Source organism: Manacus vitellinus, unplaced genomic scaffold, assembly GCF_001715985.3.
Source record: "Manacus vitellinus isolate BGI_N305 unplaced genomic scaffold, ASM171598v3 scaffold_19_pilon, whole genome shotgun sequence".
Classification (NCBI taxonomy): Eukaryota; Metazoa; Chordata; class Aves; order Passeriformes; family Pipridae; genus Manacus; species Manacus vitellinus.
This window is the reverse complement of record NW_021939395.1, coordinates 5,528,888-5,551,213: the sequence shown is the minus strand read 5'-3', so window position 1 is coordinate 5,551,213 and position 22,326 is coordinate 5,528,888. Positions and strand designations below refer to the sequence as shown.

General features: G+C 47.1%; 2 protein-coding genes across 6 annotated transcripts in view; one reads left to right on the top strand and one right to left on the bottom strand.

Moving 5' to 3' along the window:
• Positions 1 to 209: 209 nt before the first annotated feature.
• CD99L2 (CD99 molecule like 2) lies at positions 210 to 15,816 on the top strand. 2 transcript variants are annotated; one of them, XM_029959112.1, is made up of 11 exons: positions 210 to 249; positions 1,164 to 1,229; positions 3,223 to 3,261; positions 4,663 to 4,758; positions 4,970 to 5,050; positions 6,016 to 6,105; positions 7,773 to 7,835; positions 8,933 to 8,968; positions 9,068 to 9,181; positions 11,587 to 11,652; positions 12,092 to 15,816. In XM_029959112.1, the coding sequence occupies exons 1-11, from the start codon at positions 225 to 227 to the stop codon at positions 12,154 to 12,156; spliced, it is 741 nt and encodes a 246-aa protein (XP_029814972.1). In that variant the 5' UTR covers positions 210 to 224; the 3' UTR covers positions 12,157 to 15,816. The 2 variants fall into 2 exon arrangements, with proteins under 2 accessions (XP_029814972.1, XP_029814971.1); XM_029959111.1 differs by having other exon boundaries at positions 6,016 to 6,111.
• Positions 15,817 to 18,449: 2,633 nt separating this feature from the next.
• MTMR1 (myotubularin related protein 1) overlaps positions 18,450 to 22,326 on the bottom strand; it is a 38,481-nt gene continuing 34,604 nt past the window's right edge. For all 4 annotated transcript variants that reach the window (XM_029959107.1, XM_029959109.1, XM_029959110.1 and 1 more), the window contains one exon: positions 18,450 to 19,701. In XM_029959107.1, coding sequence (XP_029814967.1) covers positions 19,537 to 19,701 — 165 coding nt within the window. In that variant the 3' untranslated portion in view covers positions 18,450 to 19,536. The remainder of the gene's footprint in view (positions 19,702 to 22,326) is intronic.

Here is a 22,326-nt window from a genome sequence, read left to right as displayed (position 1 = left end):
GCCGAGCCTTTGCCGGGGGGAGAAGCCCATAGCGACTTCCCAGCCGCAGACCCTGCACATACATCACCCTCAGGTTTGCTGAGTGCACGTTTAACAGACGGCAAACGAGATGAGATGTGATGTGTGAGTAAGTGGAACCAGAGCTGCAGCTGTTGCAGTACTTAGTGACCACTCTCAGTAGAAGTTTTTCACCGAAATGCTGATACCTGCTTTCTGATGGACTGATGCCTTCCCGTTGTTATTGTCCTTGTCAGTAAAGCTTTAAATTTATTCATGAAGCATGCTGGAGCTCAGGTGGCAATAGCTAAATCCATTTAGCAGTAGGAATAAGAGGAAAGCCATTTTAATGTTCTCTTGCAGTGCTGCAGTACTTAGCAAACCCAAAGGATATTAATTACTCAGCATGCTCTGAGATGTAAAAGCATGAATTTATCAAGACAAATACGTTCAGAACTAGGGTAAGTCAACAGTAATTAATGCCATGGAAAAAAAGACAGAGAAAGGAAGGATTAGCTGGCCCTGTTGCAGGAGAACATGATGTAGCACCGAGTTATCCCTTGGATATGGGACTGGAGTTGTGGTGAGGCATCTCTAACAAAAAAAATCTGCCTGTGCCTGTCAGGTATATCCCTGGGATGGGGGTTTGGTCCTGGTTCACATTTCTGAGGCAGAATGATGCAGGCAGCCTCTGAAATGCTAAGTTGTGCTTGGCAGCCTGCAGCAGCATTTTCATATGAAGCCTTTGATGTTGGAAGGCACTTGAAAAGAGGGGCATAGGGCTTTTTTGTTTTTCACTGAATTTGTCTGCGCTGTCCCAATGTTTTCATGGTGTTTAGCAAACATATAATCGTGAGCACAGCCACAGATGAGTGGCAGCTCAAGAGATGAATTGGTAGGCTCTCCTTGACAAATTTAAGCATAGCATGTGTCTTTATACTGCATCCATTAGGGCAGACAAATGGAAAATCTCAAGATGACTGCTCTGCAATTTAACAGTCACAGCATTCGAAGAGGGCCGATGTCTTCCTCATCACCAGTGTTGGGTCAGGCTTGGAAAAAAAACAGCAAAAAACTAAAGCAATTTTAGCAAACGAGTCTAGCCATGCCTTATTTAAAGGTGGTTTACTTTGTGAGTACACCCATTGCTGATTCTTTGTCTCCAGGTCATGGGGATGATGCAGATGACTTGAACCTAGAAGACGCCCTGTTTGACCTCACCACCAAGCGACGTAAGTCACGTTTATGTATTGTTTTAAAGAGGGGAAAACAGATAGATGTTAATAGATGCAATTTGTTCTTTGGTATCTGATGCAGGTGGGAGGGTGGTGAAGGATACAGCTACCTCATCATCTCTACCTGGGAGACACAGGGTCCAGGTTTGTGTTGAGACTGGGGACAGTCCTGGAGAAGCTGGTTGCTGACCTTCGCTTCCTGATTCCTGTGAGGAGCCACAGAGGCACAGTACACCTGTGTTCCGACATAGCAACGGCACTGAACACGTCCCTCTGGCTTCCTTGCCTCCATTAGTTACAAGCTGGTGAGGACAGCTCACTGTGCCCACCCAGGCAGGGCAGCACTGGGTCCTTCCCTGCTGCCATTGCAGTGCAGTGTCTGGGAAAGCAAATGGCACGTTAGGTTGCTGCTTTGCTTCACTTAAGTTCCACTGTAGCCCATCAGTCAAAGGAAACTCCCTTCCGAAAGGGGTGCCTCACTGCTGGCATGCTGAGATTCAGTATTTGGTGTTTTACACCCAAAAAAGAGAACCTAACTGCCGGCACAGCACCCGATGGGAGGAAGCTCATCTCCCTCCCTGGGACATCACACACCTCCTGCCAGTGCCGAGCCCAAGAGCATCACTCTGCACCCAGACACATCTCTGGCTCCGCTTTGCTGCCCAGACATGGAGACTCTGTGGTGGAGCTGCAAACACCAACACCCAGTACCCCTCGCTGCCCATCCCTCCCCACGTGGCTCAAGGTGACTGTCCCCAGACTTAGTGCCCGGCCAGGCGGCAGCAGGGAGTGCTCCATGAGTGAAGCTGGGCTCTGGGATCACACCCACATGTATTTAAGTGAAAGCTATAAGAGGGTTATAGCTTAAGCTCTTATGCTATACTCTAACAACATGCAGACACTTGTGCTGTGTTACATTGGAGATTATGTGGAACAGTGTCAGGATGCTCTGTGCAGCTCTCCTGTTGCATGCCGGGTTCAGCAGGAGGGGAAGAGGATAGACCATGGGGTTTCAGGCTTGGTCACAGGGCTGACTCAACTCATTTTGCAAGCCCTTTAATACAGCATGTGAGGAGACCTGGTTAGAAATGACTAATGGCCACCTCACGTGGAGGGAAAGCGGCATTCCCCAGGCTGGAGTCCCAGCAGTGAGTGGAGGGAAGAGGCAGCGCTGTCCCTGCAGCCTCCTCAGCTGCTGCATCCCACTCTGGATTCATTGTGTCAGCCCTAGAATAATAGCAAATCCAGGGTCTGGAGTTGGATCACTTCAAACCATACTGACACACTGGAAATGAAGCCCAGCAGCACCACTCCGGTCTAACAGAAATTAATGGGAATGGAGCAGCCACAGCTCTTGCTCATAATTTATTCATATACTTGGTAATGCCAGCCACTATTAATAGGTAGTGGTTTCCATATTGTCCCTTCCCCCTCAGAGGCTGGCTGTATCTTGTTTTAGCCCAGGAGCAGTCAGGGGGCTGGGATCTGGGTATCAGGGTGTCACCAAAATCCCTCCAGCTGACAGGGAACCTCCTGTACATAACACGGCACTGGAAATTACCTGTCATTGAACCCACCGACCCACCAGGGACAACAAAACACTGGCAACTCACTTCTGGTTTCCACGCTGTTCTGTACAGTGTCTGTTCTTGCTTGTTTGCTGCTGTCTCCAGGAGCCTTAATTCAGAGCAGATTGTTACCGTTCCCTCCTCTTCACCAGCTGGGGTGGGATGGTGGCTGCCCGAGGGCAGGGCTCAGCCTGACACAGCAGTGCCCTGTGGAGCACTGAGCTCTGTCCTTGTCCGTGGGCAGTCCTGCTCCCTGTGGCCATGCACTGTGCATGGGGTGCTCGTGGCTCTGGGCCCCGAGTCTACAAATGCAGACGTCGGAAAGTCATGGTGAAATCTTTGCTGGTTATTCTCAGTCTAGAGGTGACATTTTCACTGATGCCCATGATTAACATTTTTCCTCCCCATCTGTTTTGTCACAGCCACTCCCAAGGGCCCCAGAAAGCCTGCAGGTGGAACAGGTGAGACCTTCTTGCATGCTCAGCCCAGCATGGGGTTTGCTTCCCACTGGGATTTGAACGTTGTAGGCCCCCACAGGTGCCTGTGTGTGGCTGGGTGGTGCTCTCAGCAGGTGCTTTGGGACCCCTTCATTTGCCCATAGGGAAGCTGGAGCCAGTGTGTGCACATGCACTGCTCCTGTGCAGCCAAAGAAATGCAATATTGATATTTCTGTCCATGCTGAAGGCAAGTGGCAGCAGAGCATTTACAGCCAAGGCTGAATTTCGCACACTTTGCAGTATCCTAATGGAAAAGACACAAATCACTGCTCAGCTACACAAGGGCTTTTGTTCCTGGCTGCGTGGCACCTGCTAGCTTTCCTTCCAGAAGGAAGCCCAGAGGATATTTTCTTTCCTTTTTTTTTTTTTTTTTACTCCAAGATATCCCTGACCTCTATGGAAAGTCCCAGCCTGGCAACACTTCCCCATCTATGGGAGAGTGTCTGTCTGACTGTTTGTGCACATCAGATGTGCTGGCTGGCTGGCTCCCAGCAGTGCCACAGTTGAAGAAGCTCCCTTAAATTCACCCGAGTTTTGTTGCCAGCAGCTCCTCTGGCTCAGTTGTGGCCAAAGAGTGCTATTTAAATATAGCGTGGTCACAGGAGCCCGGCGTTGCTCAACCCCGCCAGAGGAGCCTGAAATAAACTGCGGCAGGGGAGCGCTCGGAAGTGAATCCGCTCACCCCTGCACGAGGATCTTGGCACAAATCTAAGCAAATTCAACTGTCTGACTCCTTGGACACCATGGTCTTTGCTAAGGAAAAGAAAAGCCGAGCGCCAGAAGCACGCGCAGGGCTTCAGCGTTTGGACTGCAGCCTGAACGAGAGGCTGTTCGATCCAGTAAACTCTCCCTGGGAAATGGACACATGCTGAGGCTTCTTCTCAGACAGTTTCTTCTTCCCCAGGGGTCCTTTTCGGATGAACGATGGCACTGAGGGGCTCCTGCAGCGGGTTTCCGTGCCCTGGCCCCGTTCCCATGCATGCCCTGTTCAGCTGGTCACTCACAGGCAGCTGCACTGGGAGCAGAGTGTGTCCAGCACCTTCCCATCTGCAGCAGCTCTCAGCAGATGCTGCACGATACTGGCAGGCTCCCCCACATTATTTTGGGGTTGCTGGGGCTGGGGGTGGGCAGCAGCCAGAGCATGGTGGCCAGGCTGGTCTGAAGGCTCTGCTGTAGCTCACAGTTAAGCAGTGGAGTGGCTGGATGCCCTTTCCAGCTCCAGGCTGATGTGGGCTCCAGTAGCCCCTGACAGTGGTGCAGCACCAGGTGCACAGCACCTGCAGAGCTTCTGGGCAGGATGTCTGCCCACAGCCTCACACCATCCCCACAGACAGCAGAGGTTTGACAGTCCCTTCTCTCCTACAGACTTAGATTTGGCTGATTTCTTTGACACGCCTCTGGAGACTACCACCAAACCAGCCAAGCCGACTTCTAAGCCCTACCCCAGGCCAGGGAATCCAGGTAATGCCCTGTGGGCTCAAGCATCCCCAGGGACCCACGGGCAGGGGTGCCCACTGTGTCAAGTAAAGCTGTGGAGAGAGCAGAGCACTGAACCAGCCCAGTGCAGCCCCTGTCTCCCTGCAGGGAGGGGGCTTTCCCTTCCCAGCACTTGCCTGAACCCATGTTTTAGAAGGGAACATAATTTTGGTCTTTTTTTTCCCCCTCTCTTCAGACAACAGCTTTTGGGACGTCATCCGCACCACCACAACCAAGCAGCCAAAAACTACGAGAGCCCCTCCTAAGCGTAATCCAGGTGAGCATCAGCCCCACAGCCCCTGCAGCTTTGCCCTGGCTCTGCTGCTGGCACAGGCAGAGGCTTTGGGATGTGCCATGACAGTGGCACTGCCCTTGTATTCCCAGCCTCTAGTCTGCTTGCTCACATGAGACACCTCGAGAAAAAAACAAATATAAAAACCCACAGAGCAGACAGGGCATCTCAGCATTACCCTGCACTTCCCTGGAGCCCTAAGTGGTTCCTGGACCATTTTTCATCCCTGTATCTTTTGGAAGGCTGTGAGCTCGCTGTCCTCCCCATCATGGCACAGCCAGGCTGGGCTCCACCAGCACACCCACCCCACAGGCTCCAGGCACCCTGTCAGCCGGGTGTTTTGCCGCCTGCTCAGGCAGAGTTTTGGCAAAAGGCACTTCCAGGCTTAAAAAAACCCCCAGTTTTGGATCAGAACAAACTCAGGTGAGCACTGGTGGGAGGGCTGAGGAGCTCAGTTGGCTCCATGCCATCCTTTTTGATGCCATTTAGCAGAGGCAATAACCTCTCTCAGAGCCAGGCTGCTCGGGGGACCAACTGGGCATTCGTAGAAGAAAATAACTCCAAGAAATCAAGTCACAGGCTGTTCCAGCCAGCACATCAGGGTGATGCAACGACCTCATTCCCCTCCACTGGCTGGGCCCTTGGAGTGCCTGTGTGGCTCTGACCTTTCCTACTGGCTTCATTTATCCAATTGCCTGGCAATCCAGCCATGGCGAGACTGTTTCTGCAGGAAGGATATGACATTTCCCACCACAGGGACATGGAATGGGATGGGTTTAGAAGATCTGCCACAAGGCTGAATAGTGGAACTGGGAGATGCTTGTGTCAGAGACCTTATCTCTTTCAACAGTGCTTTTCCCTGGCAAAGCTGAATGTTTCCTTGATTAATGAATTAATTGCAGAGCTCCTCAGCCTGAAGCCACATTGCTAACCCTGGTCTTGTTTTCTAGAAAAGGACCCTATGGATTTTGACTTGGCTGATGCCTTGGATGATAAGAACGATCCCAAGAAAGATCCTGGGAGGCCGGATCAAAGGCCAGGTGACGGTATGCTGACCTCTCCTCTCCATCCTGCTTGCCACCAGTCCTGCTATTCCCTGCAACCTGCAGGAGATCCTCCCCAGCCCCTCACTGCCAGACACCACCCCCACTGAGTGATGGGATAAAGGGATACAGGCGCTGCCTGGTCTGGGGTCCTGCCTCACCCACTGCCCTTGCCCTGCCTGCCCACACTGGGGATTTTCCGCAGGCAGCTCAGCCCTGGGGAGGGAAGGAGCCCCTGCCTCAACAGTCCCTGGCAGAGGGGGCTCTTCCTAATGACCTGCTGCCTCTCTGTCTGCAGGTTTTTTTCCCCAGGGTCTCTTTTGACCCATTAAATTGCAGTAGTTTTGTTGAGTTCCCCTGTCCCTGTACCTGACAGCTCTTTAACCAAGGGCTTGTGCTTCTGGGGTTCACAGTCATTGCCAAGGTGTAAATCTAGAGCAGGCTGAAGCCCCGGCATAACATGTGCTATGGGCTGGGAGGGTTTTTTTTCCCTCTCTGAAATACTCCAGTGAATGAATCATTTGTCTATGAGGATTGTTCCCCTGAGCACTTGAGCTGGGAAACAGACTTTGCACGGCTGGTTTATTGATGTCGGGATGGCCGTATACCCTGCTCACACGCGTAATTAACAGTCAGGTATTTTATTACATTGTATTAACTAGGTGACTTGTCTGCACTTTGGTATTCTGGGCTTGCTGAGGTTTCAGGCTCCTGCAGGAAAGGTTGAGGTGTCGAACCGCTGGAACGTGGCACTGGCTGCAAACCAGCACACGCGCTCCCCCGGCACCGCTGCTCCCTCAACTGCCTGGGACCTCTCCAGGCTCTGGCATAGTCAGGGCTTTCATTCTTTTTACACTCATTACTAAGCCCATAAATCTGTTTTTTGTGGTAAGCTGATGAATAAGGCAGTCTCTTCCAGGCCGTTAAGGCAAAGGAAACCCTTCCCAAGGCTCAGCATCAGAGAAGGAGCCTTCTGCTGGCTCGGCCTTGGGTCTCTTCTGCCATCATGCGCCTTGCTGCACACCAAGGCTCCCTCTGGGACCAGAGCCGAGGTGTTCAACAGCACCACTCATTCAGCTGCAGATTCACAGACCATGTTTCTCTGTTCTTATCCTGCATGAGTTAAACATTTCCACTTTCACCTGTACCGAGAGCTGCTACTCAGTTCTGCCCCTGAACTGCTCTGTCCCTCAAGGAAGGGTAAGGATCAGCTCCTGCCTGCAGGACCCCAGGCCCAGCTGGTGCTGCTAGGGTCTCACCAGAGGCAGGGCAAGAGCACACTGGTCCCTGGCAGCATGGCAACTGCACACACAAACCACTTTTTCCTGCCTCCTCCACTGCCAGCTGAGCCCGGGTACCAAAATGTTTCGTGAACTCTTAAATACATCAGTCATTTCAGTAAAAAAATAATACAGTAGCATTTCAACTTTGTTTTAGGGGTATTTCTTTTGAGCTAGACTTAAAGTCAGTTGTTACCTCTTCTATGACCTTAAAATAATCTGGGGTTAAACATTTTGTTAACGTCTGGTAATCGCGAGAGAAGCAGAACTGCTTATTCAGCAGTCCCGGTTCTCAGAGGGGTCTGAGCAGGCCATGACATCAACCTCCATCACAGCCACGGCTCCCACAGGTGCCAACCCTGTTTATTCCTGTTTCTTTTAAAGGGATTTCGGATGACGACCTGTTCAGCATCGTGGATGGCGGATACAGCCCGGACAAGAAGAAGGGTAAGCGGTGACCTGTGTACAGTTGTTTGCTTTAGCAGTTGCAGCTCAGGCTCAGCAATCACCAAACTGGTAATTTGGCAATAATCTACCAGACTCCTGGAAAGACCCCTGAACAGAGCAGCACTCACCTACCTCCATGGCAGGGGCAGAAAGGGTCCCAGCCATGGAGCCGAGGGGAAGAGTTTTTGGCCTCCATGGTCACACCTGGTGTTACCGGTTGGAGGTGCTTGGTTTTGATCCTGTGGCGGGTCTGCAGCTCCAGCTGCCACCAGGGCAGGTGGGGCCTGTATCTCCCCTATCACCTCGAGGGCAGGTGCCCACCCCAGTGCTATGAGAGGGCACACACCTTCATTTGCCTTCCACCACACAACCACCACTGTCTGGAACAAGGGGGAAAACCAGCAGCCGTCAGATAAGCCCGTGTGCTCGCGAGGATCCACAGTATTAAATATTAAAAGCAGCCGTGTAAAGAGCTGAATGCCACAAGCCCAATCAACATTTAATGAATCCCTGTGCCAAGGACAGGACGCATCAGAGGCATTAATACAACACTGACCTGCTTCCATAAATTCAGGATGTAAGTGACTCTGCAAGGACCGTAGCTTCCAGTGGGAGCAGCTTCTCCTCCCACCCCGTTTCTCCAGGGAAGGTGAAATACACTGAAAGCCAAGTGAGGGTTCCCTGACACGATGGAGCTCAGCCAGTCACCTCCCTGTGATGGCACCAGTGTGCTGTGTAATGCTCTGACAGTCTTTCAGGTGTTCTCCTTACACTGAGAGCAGCGGAGCTGCAAAGGGCAGGGATGAGGGTAACTATCATGCAGGCAGAGGTGTGTCCTGCAGAGGCTCCCCCAAAGCTCCCCCCAGGCACACACAGAGAGAGAGGAGCAGCTTCAGACCCCTCTTGAGCAGCAACAACAAGCTGCCCTGGGCAGCCTGGTAGAGCCATGGGGCAGCAGAGATGCTGCACCCCACAGGGGTATCTGCTCAGCCCCAGGGCTGCACTGCCACCCCTCTGCTGTGTGCCCTCCCCCTCCCAGCACGGCAGCAGGGGGAGCAGAGGGGTGCAGGGCCACTGATGGGCTTGTGTCTCTGCAGGTGCTGAGGGCAACACCGACGACAGCTACAGTGGAGGTAGGTGCTGCCATGGATGCGGGGGCAGCAGTGGGATGCTGGGATGGGTGGTGTGCATGCCCCTACTGCACAGCACCCCCCTCTCTCTGTGCCCCACAGTGGCAGAGACAGGAACTATCGCCGGCATTGCCAGCGGCCTGGCCATGGCGCTCATCGGGGCCGTCTCCAGCTACATCTCCTACCAGCAGAAGAAGTTCTGCTTCAGCATCCAGCGTAAGTCCCTCCCTGAGCACCCTGGGGGCACAGAGCAAGCACACTCCTATTTTCCCCCTGAACCCCACTGCTATTTTCCAGCCTGGAGATGGGGTTTCAGGCACCCAGTGCCCCCAGGCTGGCAGAACAAAGCTCCAAGCACAGGTTGTTGAGTCCCCCCTTACACCACATCAGGCTTTCCACAAGCAGGTACCCACCAGCAGTGACAGCCCCAGGACCCCCTGCCACCCCAGGGGCTGTGCATGGCCCCTCACACCCTCAACAGACAGTCACAGTCCAAGACCAATGTATCAACACCAAACATGGTAAATATGAAAAAAAAACCCCACCCCAAAATAAACCAAAAAAATCCTCCAAAATCTCAGAGGCAGTAAAAACTCACCAGGCAGCAGGGGAGGAAGCAGAGGGAGTGTCTGCAGCTGTGGCAGCCCGGGAGAGAGTTCAGCCCACCACACCCTCAGCAGGTGTGTTGCAGTCCCTGCACTTAAGGGCAAATTAAGCAGCAAAACTTCCTGTTCACAGAAAACACCATCTGCACGAGGTGCCCTGCAAAGCTGCTCAGTGCAAGCTCTGCAGGAGTGGCCTGACAGCCTCAGCCCATAGCACCCACCTGGTTCCTGCAGCCCCTTATAGGAGAGGGGTTGCAAAAGCTGGGAGAAGCTCCCTTCTAAATTAATCAGTTGAAATCTCCTGTGAGTCCCCTTTGCTCTAGGGAAAGGGTGTTTGGGGTTGGAAATTTCTGCTGGAATCGTGCTATTTTCCCAGTTGTGCCTGAAACAAACAGCATTTTGGTAAATTAGATCAGCAGGAAAAGTCAAATGAATGTGATGGAATGAAACACCCCTTATATATTCCCCCCACTTAAATGTTATTTTGGCAAGAATAAATAATAAGAAAAAAAAAGGAGTAAAGGCTTTGATGAGGGGGAAGCTGAGAGACACAAAGCCCCAGAAAGGCGGCAGGAAATTAAAGTTAATTATAAAGGAGGATTAATTTAAGCCATCAGACATGGCATGCTGGGCTAATGTCAGGCCTTAGACGCATTGCAATGCATGACAGAAATCTAAGAGCCGTCAGCCGCTGCAAAAGTGGCTTTTTATTGAAAAACATAAATTGCATTTGGTGTTATCCCAGCAAAACACATGTCAGGGCGGAGGCAGTGGTGGTGTGCAGTGACCACTCTCTTGGCACAGGAGGAACAGGCTGGGCTGTTTCTCTTGCCCAGCTGTCCTGCAGGGCCGAGGCTGCGGCTCCGCTCCTCGGCTTTGAGTCGCTTCTGAGGAGCATTTGCTGATTCCTCTGAAGGACATTTACAGTGCTCCCTAGAATTCTTCATCCCACCTTTTTATCCTACACCTCACCTGCCGTGTACCCGGCTGTGCCCCTGGGCTATGGCACTGCTTTGGCTTGGCCCCGGCACCGTTCTGTGCCTCCCTCCTGCATTGGCAGATACCAGTGAACCCCATCCAGACCTGGTGGTGAGGCACAGCCAGTCTCTGCCACACCTCACGCTGCATTTAGATGTGCAAACAAGTTCAGATGCCTAAAAAATGTGTGCTGCATGGCCTGATTGCCTTAAGCTTCCTTCTCAAACAGCTCGATCCCCTCCCCTTCTCTGGTCCCTCCCTAACGGATGCTACAGTTAGCACAGCACTCCCACCTCTGCCTCTCCCCTCACTCATCCTTCAGAGGGAGCTGCAGAGGATGCCTGAGGTCCATGGCACACCCCAGACTGTCTGAATTCACCTGCAGCTCTGAGCTGGACCTCAGGGAGCAGTGCCACCCCCTTCCCCTTGCCCACCCTTGTACAGCCACCCCTGTACCCAGCAGAGCTCAGCCTCGCTCCTTAGCCTGGGCTCCACTTGTTGCAAACCTTGGGAACTTCTTTGCATTTAAATAAGGGACTTATTCGGGATTTGACACCCCACTGGGATCCTGCTTCATCACCACAGCCCTGCTCTGAACTGCTGCTGGAAGCTCTGCATAACTTAGCTTTTAATGAGGCTGTGCCACATCTCTGTGCCGAGGCGCAGCTCCTGCTGCACAGCAGTCCCGGCCGGGAAACCTTCCTCCTCCCCCCCACACTCCGGGCTGAGCGCCTCAGCACAGGAATTAGCTGTGCTGCCTCGCGTGATAAAGATGAAGCAAGAGCCTCAGACAAAAGAGCCACTGCTGGGAGCTGTGTCTGCCAGGAGAGTCTGTGGGCACTTTGAAACCCAGCGAGTCTCTCAGCACTGATTGTGGGTTACTGAGGCTTCTGCTCTGCTGTCACTGCAGAGGAGGTTGCAAAAAGGCATCTTGGCTTTTACAGCACACAGGCCCATCACCAGAGTTTTTAAGGCATCAAAGAAAATAATTTTTACTTCATACCCTTCCCATCTCACTCTGTTCATTATACTTCTCAGAGGGACTTAACGCGGAGTATGTGAAAGGAGAAAACATGGAAGCTGTTGTGAGCGAGGAGCCCCAAGGTGAGAGCCTTGCGTCCCTTACCCCTGCCTGCATCTGGCCACAAAAGCTGCTTTACCCAGGGACTTCTTTAAAGTCCCTGGTGCTGCATGGAGTTGCTGTGTCCCTTTGATGAGGGCACTGCTTAGGTGGTGCTGCAGTTTTTTGTGAAACACCCACCGCAGCGATTTTCCCCCTTTATTGCACACAAAGGAAAGCCACGGTAAAAGCCCAAGGAGCTCATGCTGCAAACGATGGCAGTTAATATTTAGCTTTCATGTATCCAGCCATCGAGTGTCTTGCACAAGAGAAGCGTGATCCTTCTTTCAGTGACAGACAATCAAGGCTGCTGCAAAGGCTTTTCCAATGTCACATACAATCAGCAAGTGCCGGGCGCCCGTTGCTTGCGCCCTGGTTCCATCATGTGCTATTGTACTCATGGTTTTTTTTCTTTCTCCCTAGTTAAATATTCAGTCCTGGAAACGCAGTCAGCAGAACCACCAAAACAAGACAGTGCGAAGATATAAAGCGTGACCCAGAGCTAGAACATACTCAGCAGCAATGGAGATCTTAACATGCTTGTAATTTAGCTTTTTATTTAATTTGACTCCAAAGCTATTTAATGTGTACTTAGGCTTGAACTGGCTTCTTATTGCTCTAGGCTTTAGGGTTAGACTGGTAGCATGTGTTTACTTTTTGTAAAGAGGTTTATGTTTACATCGAAGTAATATTGTAGGATTGGTGTGCAGCTGTATGGAAACCCACAGAAGGTACTTCAGCCGTGGTCAATGAGGAGCTTACAGGTATGAGGACAGTGAAGTGCCTGTAAATAGCAATCCAAAGCCAAACCATGCAAAGCCCTCTGCAAAGCACCTCCAGCCAACTTCTGCCATCAGCTCTGGGCACATCACTTCCAACGGCGGGGTTGAAAGCTGCACATTTCCTGAGGGTGGATTGCAGTCCTTAGTGTAGCTACACCTAAAAATGAAGTGCCTATGGTAGGTCCTCACGTGGGGCCTCGGGCTGAGCCCTGCTCCGAAGTCAGGAGTTCAGGATGCTTCACCACCACCACACAGCGCTGGGCTCCTCAACCAAATCAGAGGACCTGCTTTTCATGCCAAGTCACAAATACAGGTAAAAGCAGTGTGTGCAGTGTTCACTTTCAGCACATGCCATTTGAATGCTCTGCTGTGCTACAGATCAGAACGGAGCAGAAATGATACAGTTTGTCTTTGTGACATGAGATACCTTCAGTTGTCACCACAATGAAAGCTGTGTGTGTTTGGATGCTTTCAAGGACAGGTTCAGATCTCAGTCACACTAGAACAAATGACAGATTTAACCGAAAAGAAAATAAACAAAGGAGGTATCTGTTAAGACCTGTAACGCTCAGTACCAGAACAGAAGCCAGGCTTAAAAAGATGCAGTCCCCCCCCACCTTCTCCTTTTATCAGCAACTATTGAGAGTGCTCCCAGGCACCCAGAGGCAGAAAAAGGATTTAAGCTTCACCCTTTGTGTCACTGACTAACCTTTAAAAAAAGGCAGAATCTCCTGAGGACAGGTCCTCCATCACTGTCCTGCTTGTCTGGGAAGCACTGGGCTGTGCTCAGCAGGACACTGGGCTGCCCCAGGACAGAGTGCACACACAGCCCTCTGTGGGGCTGCCCCAGGACAGAGTGCACACACAGCCCTCTGCGGCGCTGCCAAAGGGCCGCCGGGCCCGACCTTCACTAGCTTGCAAGAATTTCTGTTTAGATTTCTAATCTCTTCCCAACCCTTTTTTATTGTTGCTAAAATGTGGATACTGCCACTTTCCAATACATTTGTCCAAATCAATGATTACTTAAAAAAAGCATGCTCTCAAGTGAATGAAATTTCACTTTACATAGTGTAAGAGGTACTCGTTATTTATATGTAAACTTAAAATGTGAGCATTTTGTATTGGTTTGCAAACCCCATATTTTGTGAATACATATTAAAAAAAAAACCTTTTTAGTTTGATGTACAAATTCACAGCTTTCAGGTAGACCTGGCTTCCAGAAGGCCTTGCCAGGAGGGGAATCAGCCCAGGAGTATCGCTGCCTAACAGTTCCATTTGGAAGGAAATTGCCTAGTAATTTGGTTAAGTATTTTGCAATAGCTGCACAATTCTTTATGCTCTTTTTAACACTTGCATTTTTAAAGCCTTACACTAGCTCTAGCAGAACAGCTACAGTGGTTTATAAGGTGCCTCGTGACTATCCAGAACACTTAGGCTAAAACAATACTACTACAAACTATTGCTGCTTTGTTTTATGGATGTGTTTGGAATAGGAAAGAAAAATATTTAATTATTGGCTGCTCACATAACAGAAGCAGAAGAAACAGAGATGGGATGCACTCTGTGCTTACTCCCAGAGAAAGGTTTTCATGGAGGAAGTGTGGTCTGCAGGATTTGGATCATCACATGCAGGCGCTCTGATGCCAGCCCAGCTGAGTTTGTGAATCTCCAGTCCCAAGCACCAGCACCTGTTTTTTTTCTTACCCAAACACACCTGAAAGCTGTAGCATGAAATGTGTTTTCTGGAAGTTATTGTAGATGAAGTGTTACAGCATGGCATTGATGATCACCAGAAGCCGCTTTCCCAGCTTAGATCCAGCGACCACTATTCCGTTCTTCCCTTTGCCCATGTCCATGTTCCTGTAGATGCAGGTCAGGGGTTTTCCCCTGCTCTCCCTGTTTGACCAGAGGAGAGTGCAACAGAGTCCAGTGTGGCTCAAAGAACACAGCCCCTCTTGCTCCTTTGGGAATCTCTTACATCAGGACATAGAGGAAACACGAGTCTAATTCAAAATACTGCAGTTCTGCAGTTTAAAGTAAAAAAAAAAAAAAGGCAGCAAGGGGTTTCACTGAAAAACCCAACCCAGTTTTTGGGACTCAGAAGTTGCTCCTATGCCCAAGGCTTTTCTCTGACTTTGGTGTAATGTCTGGGTATGTGGAAATCCACAAATGCACAGTGAAAGAGAACACTCGCAAAATTTCCAGTAACGGGATTCAAGATCTCTTTCTCTAGGATTTCAAATAGGAAAATATTGGCAAATGCTGCAGTAAGGAAATTAAACTTGGTCTCTTCAAAACTGGACAAAAGTCAAAGTCTTAGTGTGAAATGTCAGCAAAGGCTCAAATTATTGCTGTCCCCTTCTCCATCTGAACTGCCAGACCAGTCTCTGAGAAACGGATTTTATACATCATCCATATTTTAGGCATTATAGCAACTGAGAGGCTTCCTGTGTATTTTCCTAGTAGTGATCTGAGTTCTGGAACAGCTGACCCAGCACTGACTTCTAGTTTCATTTAATTAATATTCTCTTTAAATCTGAATATGGAATTTTTAAAAATCCTGCATTTAAGTTCTGTATATATGGTATGAACTTTATAAAGAAAGGCCACAAAACACTGGAAAACTGGGATTTTTTTCATGAGTCCAAAACCTATATATACAGATGTCCTGAGAGTTTCTGTACTACCTGTGCTTTTTTAATGACCTCTCTTCAGCTTAACTAAAGCTATTTTTAATGGTAATAAAATGATTCAGAAAAGGTTTGTCAATGACAGAGAAAAGAGAGAACTGAAAGAATTCAGCTGGCTCTTTTTCTGTTGTTTATTCTCTCAATTACTTGCATTTTCCTTTGGCAGTACTGTAGTACTTTCTTTGTTTTAGATTCCTCAGTTGAGAATACTCTGACATGAATTTCAGATTTTTGGCACTATAAACTCAGTCATTTTCATGCAACCCCACTAACTAACCCTTACAAGTGCTCTATTGTCATCCTTAACTACTCATTTGTTGTGATAAAAGTGGAATTAGTCCACAATACCATTTCAGATTCTGAAAAAATAGGATGAGTCGACAGGCTGAGGCTTTAAAAATTGCTTCTGCAACAGATGAGGTTCAGGAACAAAGGAAGTTCAGAAACAACGGGATTGTGAAATTAGAGAATTCTTTTCTTTTGAGTGAAGTTCTCACTTAAAGGCAGGCAGATTGTTTGCTGCTGCAGAAGCAACCTGTTCCAAATAGAGGTTGAATGTTACGCTCTCAGAAAAAATGATTCCTTTTGTTAATGTGCATGTAAGGGATATGGGGGGAAAATCAGAATTTGACTACCTTTGGAAAACACCAAATAAACCAAGTTGACTAGTAAGACATTTTAAGCTTGATTTTTTTCTCTTTTTTTTTTTTTCATGGTGCAAGTAAACTGCAAGTGGTGGGCTATATCCTTACAGCACATCACCTCTTCTGTGACTACCCCAAAGATGTAAAAAAACCCCAAACTGAACTTTTTGATAAAACCAAATATCATTATGAAAACTGTAATGTAATGGTAAAAATGAAGTATTTGCACACGTGCACGCACACGTGTGCTCCCCTTAAGGTCACCCAGCAGCTCTACCTGAGGCAGTGCCCTGTGCCCCTGGCTGCACTCAGCATGGCTGAGTTTGGTCCTTTTTGGCTGGGTTTTGGCCCTCTTTGCTGCCCTAGGTTTCCTGCAAAATCCAGGAAAGTTTTCTTTGGATTTTCACACCCACTAGATGAATCTCCCACGCAGTGCAAACTAAGCTTTTGACCTTTGTATAGTGATGCAATGCTCAGTCTCACAGTCAAAAAGGGTGGTTTATATTTCAAACTAGCTACTTCTGACTCGTGCTTCTTGTGGAGATAAAACTCTTTCTTCCCAATTGCACAAGATCTGGCAGGTAGAAGCTCTCTATGATACCCACTTACTTCAGCAGATGTGATCTCTTTGCAAGTGGACATTCCTTTTTGTTTTCTACCATAAATGCTTCACTTGGGGAATAATCTGAATTGCCCCTTTCACTATGTCCTCTGCTGTGGGGCTTAATGCACATGAATGAGAGTTGTTGTCTCATTTCCAGCTTATAGAGAACCAGCTGTTCTCGGTGTTACTACAATACAGCATATGAATTAGTACAGCTTTTCTTGGAAAATGAAAGCAATGAAACACTTCTTGTTTAAAGCTTTAACTCCTTGAGAAGGCTGCCTCTGCAGGGAACAGAACCAGGCAGATAGGAGTGTTTACCAGATTTAAAAGCCTTCTTCCATTTTAATGAAACAACAAAATATTACTTTTATCTACAAAGGAGAAAGAAATGCAAATTCAGCTCTGAAACAACTATAATGGCAAAGTGTCTGATGCTGACGATTCACTTGACTTACTCTACCAGCAAAAAATGTGTCAGCTGGTTACCAAGGCTTCATCCCACTCTGGGACACTGGATGTGGGTTGTTCCCCCTCTCACATTGTCAATGACATCACTGACAACAGGAAAATCCTACAGGCCAAACACAACTGCTTGCTGTCTTTGCACATTCCCTTTATATCCAGCAGAGTCAAAACCAAAAATCAAAGCAAAAAGTTCCAGCTTTTGAACCAGAAGTTGATAGTTCTGTCCAAAGTGCATCAGACAGGGAACAGGGTTCTGCTCTCTCCTTAACTAATTCCATACCACCTTATTGAGCAATAAAAAAGTAATGACAGAATTAGTTGTTAAAGCAACAGGAAAAAAATCTGATTATCAGGAAGCAGACTGAGTATGGTGACAGTGACCTCTTCAATTAACTAGCACATATGAGCTGTAGAATACCTTCGAGTATTTCCATGTGAAGTACGTACAAACCCATCCATTGTGCTGACACAGGACACCAGGACCCTCCCCCAGTGCTCTCATGCAGATCAGAGACTCGCTGAGCTGTGTTGAAACTGGTGGATGTGCAGCCAGTCAGCTGAAATAACTGGTGTTCTTCTGTGCAAAACCAAATTCTGAGTTTAGCTCTAGGAATCCAAGCTTTAAAAATCTCAGAATGCCCAAGCAAATCCAGTCATCACTTTTGCAATAATTACAGAGAAAATGTTGTGATTATTAGCACCAATAAAGAGAAAAACTTCAAAAGATTTTCTTTAGCACTGCATTTTAGAGATAATGTGCTTTACTTTAATATACAGTTAAAATGTCAAGGAAATCCAAAGTATGGAAGAGTTTAATTCAATACCATCTCAACATATTTTGGCAATGTAAAATTCACTGCTGGCACACTGTTCAGCAGAACCATTTTTACAGGAAAACATCTTTCACGTCTTTATAAAAAGCCTGAGGTTCAAGAGATGCAACATTGCAAGCCTTCTCAAACTCTGTTCTTGTATGTGAATATCTATTATAAAAAGCATTCACTACAGTAAAAAGGACATATTGAAATACCCTGCACTGCACAGTAAACGTTTAAGACTGGATACAGCACTTCAGCCTTTCCAAGCTGAAGTCAGGAAAGTGCTCAGCAGCTCACCTTGCTCATTAACTACGTGCTGTGTGGAGTTACTGCAGAGAATGAGACAGAAAAGCGCCGACGGTATTAGGAACAAATGTGCAGCAACAAATGAGTACTCACAGTCACTGAAACCCACAATCAGCATAGGGAGTCAACTGGCTCTTAAGAATGGGGCTTAGTTCCCACGAGCAGAACTCAGAGCAATACAAGCATGAGTCAAAAAGCAGAGCTGCAATATTTAAGTGTCCTAAGGAGAAGAACCACATTTTCATTGAAACACGGCAAGGAAAACAATCCAGGGAAAATTTGCAGCATGCACCATTTCTGGGCCTTCCAGGAAGGCCACTGAATAATTTTTAAAAGGTGGAATGTTACAGTAATCAAATCTCTCTGATATGAGTATTTTTGGGGGGGAGATGAAAGAAAGTTGGGAATGTATATATTACACGAAAACACAGTTAAATTATTCATTTACGGAAGAAATGCTAGTAGGAACTTAAAAAACAAAAAGCCAAGAGGCTTTATTTCAAGAAAACCAATTATTATCATATTACTCAAAAACTTTGTCAAACAAAGTCATTGCAAGTTAAGGTCCTCAAAAGATTTTGGACAGGCAGGATCCATTTTCTGAACACACAGCTTAAACCCACGGGAGGATGCATATGTTTAACATCACATACACATGGGCATAAATGCACACAGCTTTGCGTTTCGTGTGTACACTCTGAAACAAAACACACTTAACAATGTGGAGCTATACAGACTATACAATTTACACAGCTGGGTGTCATTCCAACCCCAAATATTACCATTTGCTAGAAAACAAACTTTTACTTTGTACAAGACCTTGACATGAGTAAGTTTACCCCTCGCCCAGGAGGCTGAAACTGAACAATAAGCTAAACAGTCAAAAGACTTTATTTCAACTTGTACAAAAGGCATTAAAAAACCTAAAATACATGCTTTACCAAATATATTACATCATACAAGTCAGTGTGGTGTACTCGATAAATCCAGCTTAACTGCATCCACTTTTAATGGCATATTTAGTCAAAATGTAAAACTGACTACACTGGAAAACATTTATTTTAAAATCAATTTCCAAGTGCATCACCCTAAAAAAAATAAATCGCTCTAGCAAAAAAAAATATATATATATTACTGAGTGAAATAAGGAGCTCCCATTCAGAAAAACGTTCTGTGTAAGCATCATGTGGCGTTTCATCTGATTCTCTCAACCAGGCATGGTACCCTACGCAGTGTGAGAGGCATTTTTCTGTCTGCTTGGCAGATGGATTCCTTTTTAGGATGGTTAAATTGTTAGTTGCTCAAAACAAAGTTTAATTTCACAATTGGTGATTTAGCTAGAATGTCAAAACACATGTGGGAACTGCCAACAAGAAAATACATCACATCTATTGAAGCTCTTTTTGGCCTCATTGTGATAATATCAGACACAGAATAAGGCATGTAGATCATAGCAATTACAAGTCACTCACAATCCTTTTGTGATGGGAAAAGCATTTCACCCTCCTCTCTGTATTACCTGATGCTGCTTTTTTTCACATGGCTTTTGTTCCACATCACACAGAGGTGTGCACTGGCGTGGCAGAATGGGAGGGAGATGAACCTCTGTCAGAGGAGGAAGAAATGGAACGTGTAGCAGCTTCCCGCTGCAAATCTTCAACCTTCTTCTGAAGCTCTGCCCGGATGGCCAGGAGCTCTTTCAGATTTTGGTGGATTGGAACCTGCCAGGTAAAGAAAGAAAAGACTTACTTTGACTCTTGTAGTGAGTTATCTTCTCCAGCAATGCTGCTGCTGTTGCCTTAAAGTAACACAAGGAATCCAACATCTTTCAGTATATCAGTATCTAGGAAAAGTGTTTCTTTAGTCATTTGAAATGAAGCATTTCAGGAAACTGTCCCCTTTTAACAACACAGCAGGAAATCTATTCAGAAGAGTGAAACATATTCCAATAAATGTACCTGTATCCCTTATCAATACCACTGTCAGCTGAACTTAAAATGCCTTTCCTGGGAACTATTTCCCCTGCCCCAGGGGGCAGGACTTATATAAAGAGAGTAGAGTTCACAAAGCTGGCTCCATATGGAGCATCTTGTTACTCTTCTAACCAGGCATCTTTCCAAGAGCCTGACCCCTTCCAGTGAGAAAAGTGCAGCAGCCAAGTGAATGGTGCTTGTGCTGGACCTCCCAGAGTCACACTCCAATAAACCTTTCACAGAAGAAGTGGGTTGTGCAGGTTTCTGCCTCTGCTTCTGACAGTACGCAACAGACACCAGAGATGCACCACTTGTACCAGGGTTCTCACCATTTTTCATGTTCATCTGAAACGTTCAACTATATCATGGCCAAAGGAAGATTCAAGCCACACCAGGTTTTGCAGCTGGATTTTTTATCTCAGACAAGCAAAGAGAGACCTCCCCCTCTTCCAAATTCCACAGAAAGGCAAAAAAAGTTTGACTGTAAATTGCTTTTAATTTATTTTATCCTATATAAACTCTAATTGTTTATAACTTTTGGAAAGAGTAAGATGGGAAAAGAATTTAATGGGGCTGATGCAACAATCACGGGGAAATGCAGCACTGGGAAACCTATGGATTGCTGGATGTTGTCACTGGGCTGCTGGAATGCCAGGCTCCAGGGAACTGCATTCACCCACTATTGCTTCCTACTGCTTAGAGGTGATTACAGGGCTGGGATGAACACCTGAGTGTGCCATTTTCACATGGTGCTATGTGAAGGAGTTAGCAAACACCAGAAAGGGTTTCTCTTCTTGCCATCAACTACAACTGAGTCACAAGTTATGTTTTTCTGAATTCTGGCTTTTTAAAGGAAGCACAGCAAAATCCATGGACTGACATATTTTCAGAACCTAACACTCATGTTTCTGACACAGGAAAATACCATTTAATTTCCAACTTTAGTTCTAACTTAAAACAATAAAATAGTGCCAGCAGTCTTTTTAGGTCAACAATTTTTTGGCCATACACTTTTTTCTTGTTTGTGGCTTAGCCCATGAACAGAAACTTCAGTGTATTCAAAAAGTGCTGCTCCCAGTACCCTGGGAGTCATCAATTCATACAGCATGTCATCCCCAGCAATTTTAAAAGCATAACTTTTTGAGTCTTCAGCAGAACAATCGCTGCACACCACCAGGTTCCCAGTGACCCTTAAGCCCTGCCTACACTGTGCAATGAATTCCCTCTCTTGCAATTTTATCCTGCATCCACCATACACACTCTTCAGCAAGTGAGGCCACAAATCTACAGAAGAGCCTCCCTCACTAATCAGACACAAAGCACACCCTCCAGAAAGCCAATCTCATTTCTGTGAGGCAGTCTACAGAAAGTATATACACTTAGAAACATGGCAGAACTGAATCTGGTGATGAAGTTTGTCCAAGGTGCTCTAACACATACTATGGAAAATTCAAATTTCAGTGCAGATTGAGACTTTCAGGAATTAGCAACCCCTGCATTTATTTTTTTTCCCCTGAATAAAAGATCCTTTCCTCACGGACTCCCACTTCACAGTTCTTTATGAAGACATTTCCCCGAAACACTTAGGTCCCTAGCACAGTGATTTACCATTGGCATCATTAGTCACACAAGCCCTGGGTCACGGCAGATCTGTACACCTGATTTCTGCACAGCTTAATCACGACTCAGCAGACCAGGCCAATTTCTCTCAGACAGCTTTCACACGGGCATTGGCTGCTGTGTTCCACTGCACAGGGCTCAAGCCCTCACAAAGAGCAGTTCCACACAACCAGCTTTCGGGGAACCTGCCACAAATCCTTTCAGGATACACTACACAAAAGCTGCTGCACAATCTGGCACGCTCTGTAAAGTGCTTCAAGGAGGAAAAGCGTGGCTGCACATCTCAATCCTCCTTCTGCATTCCCAGAACCTCACTGAACAGACACACGCTCCAACTTTGACGCAAGTGCTGTTGTCCCCACAGGTCCGCCTTGAAGAGCAGAACTGCCTTTAAATAAATTAGCTAAATAATAATAATGACATTTAAAAAGTCTGTGTCTAGTCAAGTCACACACAAAACTCTTCAACATTGAGACTGCAAAATTATGCTCTCAAAAAATGAGGAGGTGTCAGAATGAAGATGACTTCTCCAAACTCAATTCAGCCTTACCATACATCATTGGCTAAATAAACATTAAAATACTGCCTTCCCCCTTGTATTCCTCATTTACTCAGTGCACAGTTTGATGCTACTTAATTAATGAGCAGTTATTCAATATTTAGCTTTCTTTGCAATGTCTGACCCCATCTTTTATTTATTCTTCTGAACTTAAGATGTTTAAGTTTCCTCTTCTGTACTTTCATCTCACGTCA

What these genes read in the sequence shown, in the direction of transcription:
- CD99L2 (XM_029959111.1), top strand. Translation starts at nt 225, where the DNA reads ATGCCTTCCCGTTGTTATTGTCCTT. An exon ending in AAAGCCTGCAGGTGGAACAG is followed by an intron (nt 3,262 to 4,662) that starts GTGAGACCTTCT and finishes TCTCTCCTACAG; the next exon opens with ACTTAGATTTGGCTGATTTC. An exon ending in GTTCTGCTTCAGCATCCAGC is followed by an intron (nt 9,182 to 11,586) that starts GTAAGTCCCTCC and finishes TATACTTCTCAG; the next exon opens with AGGGACTTAACGCGGAGTAT.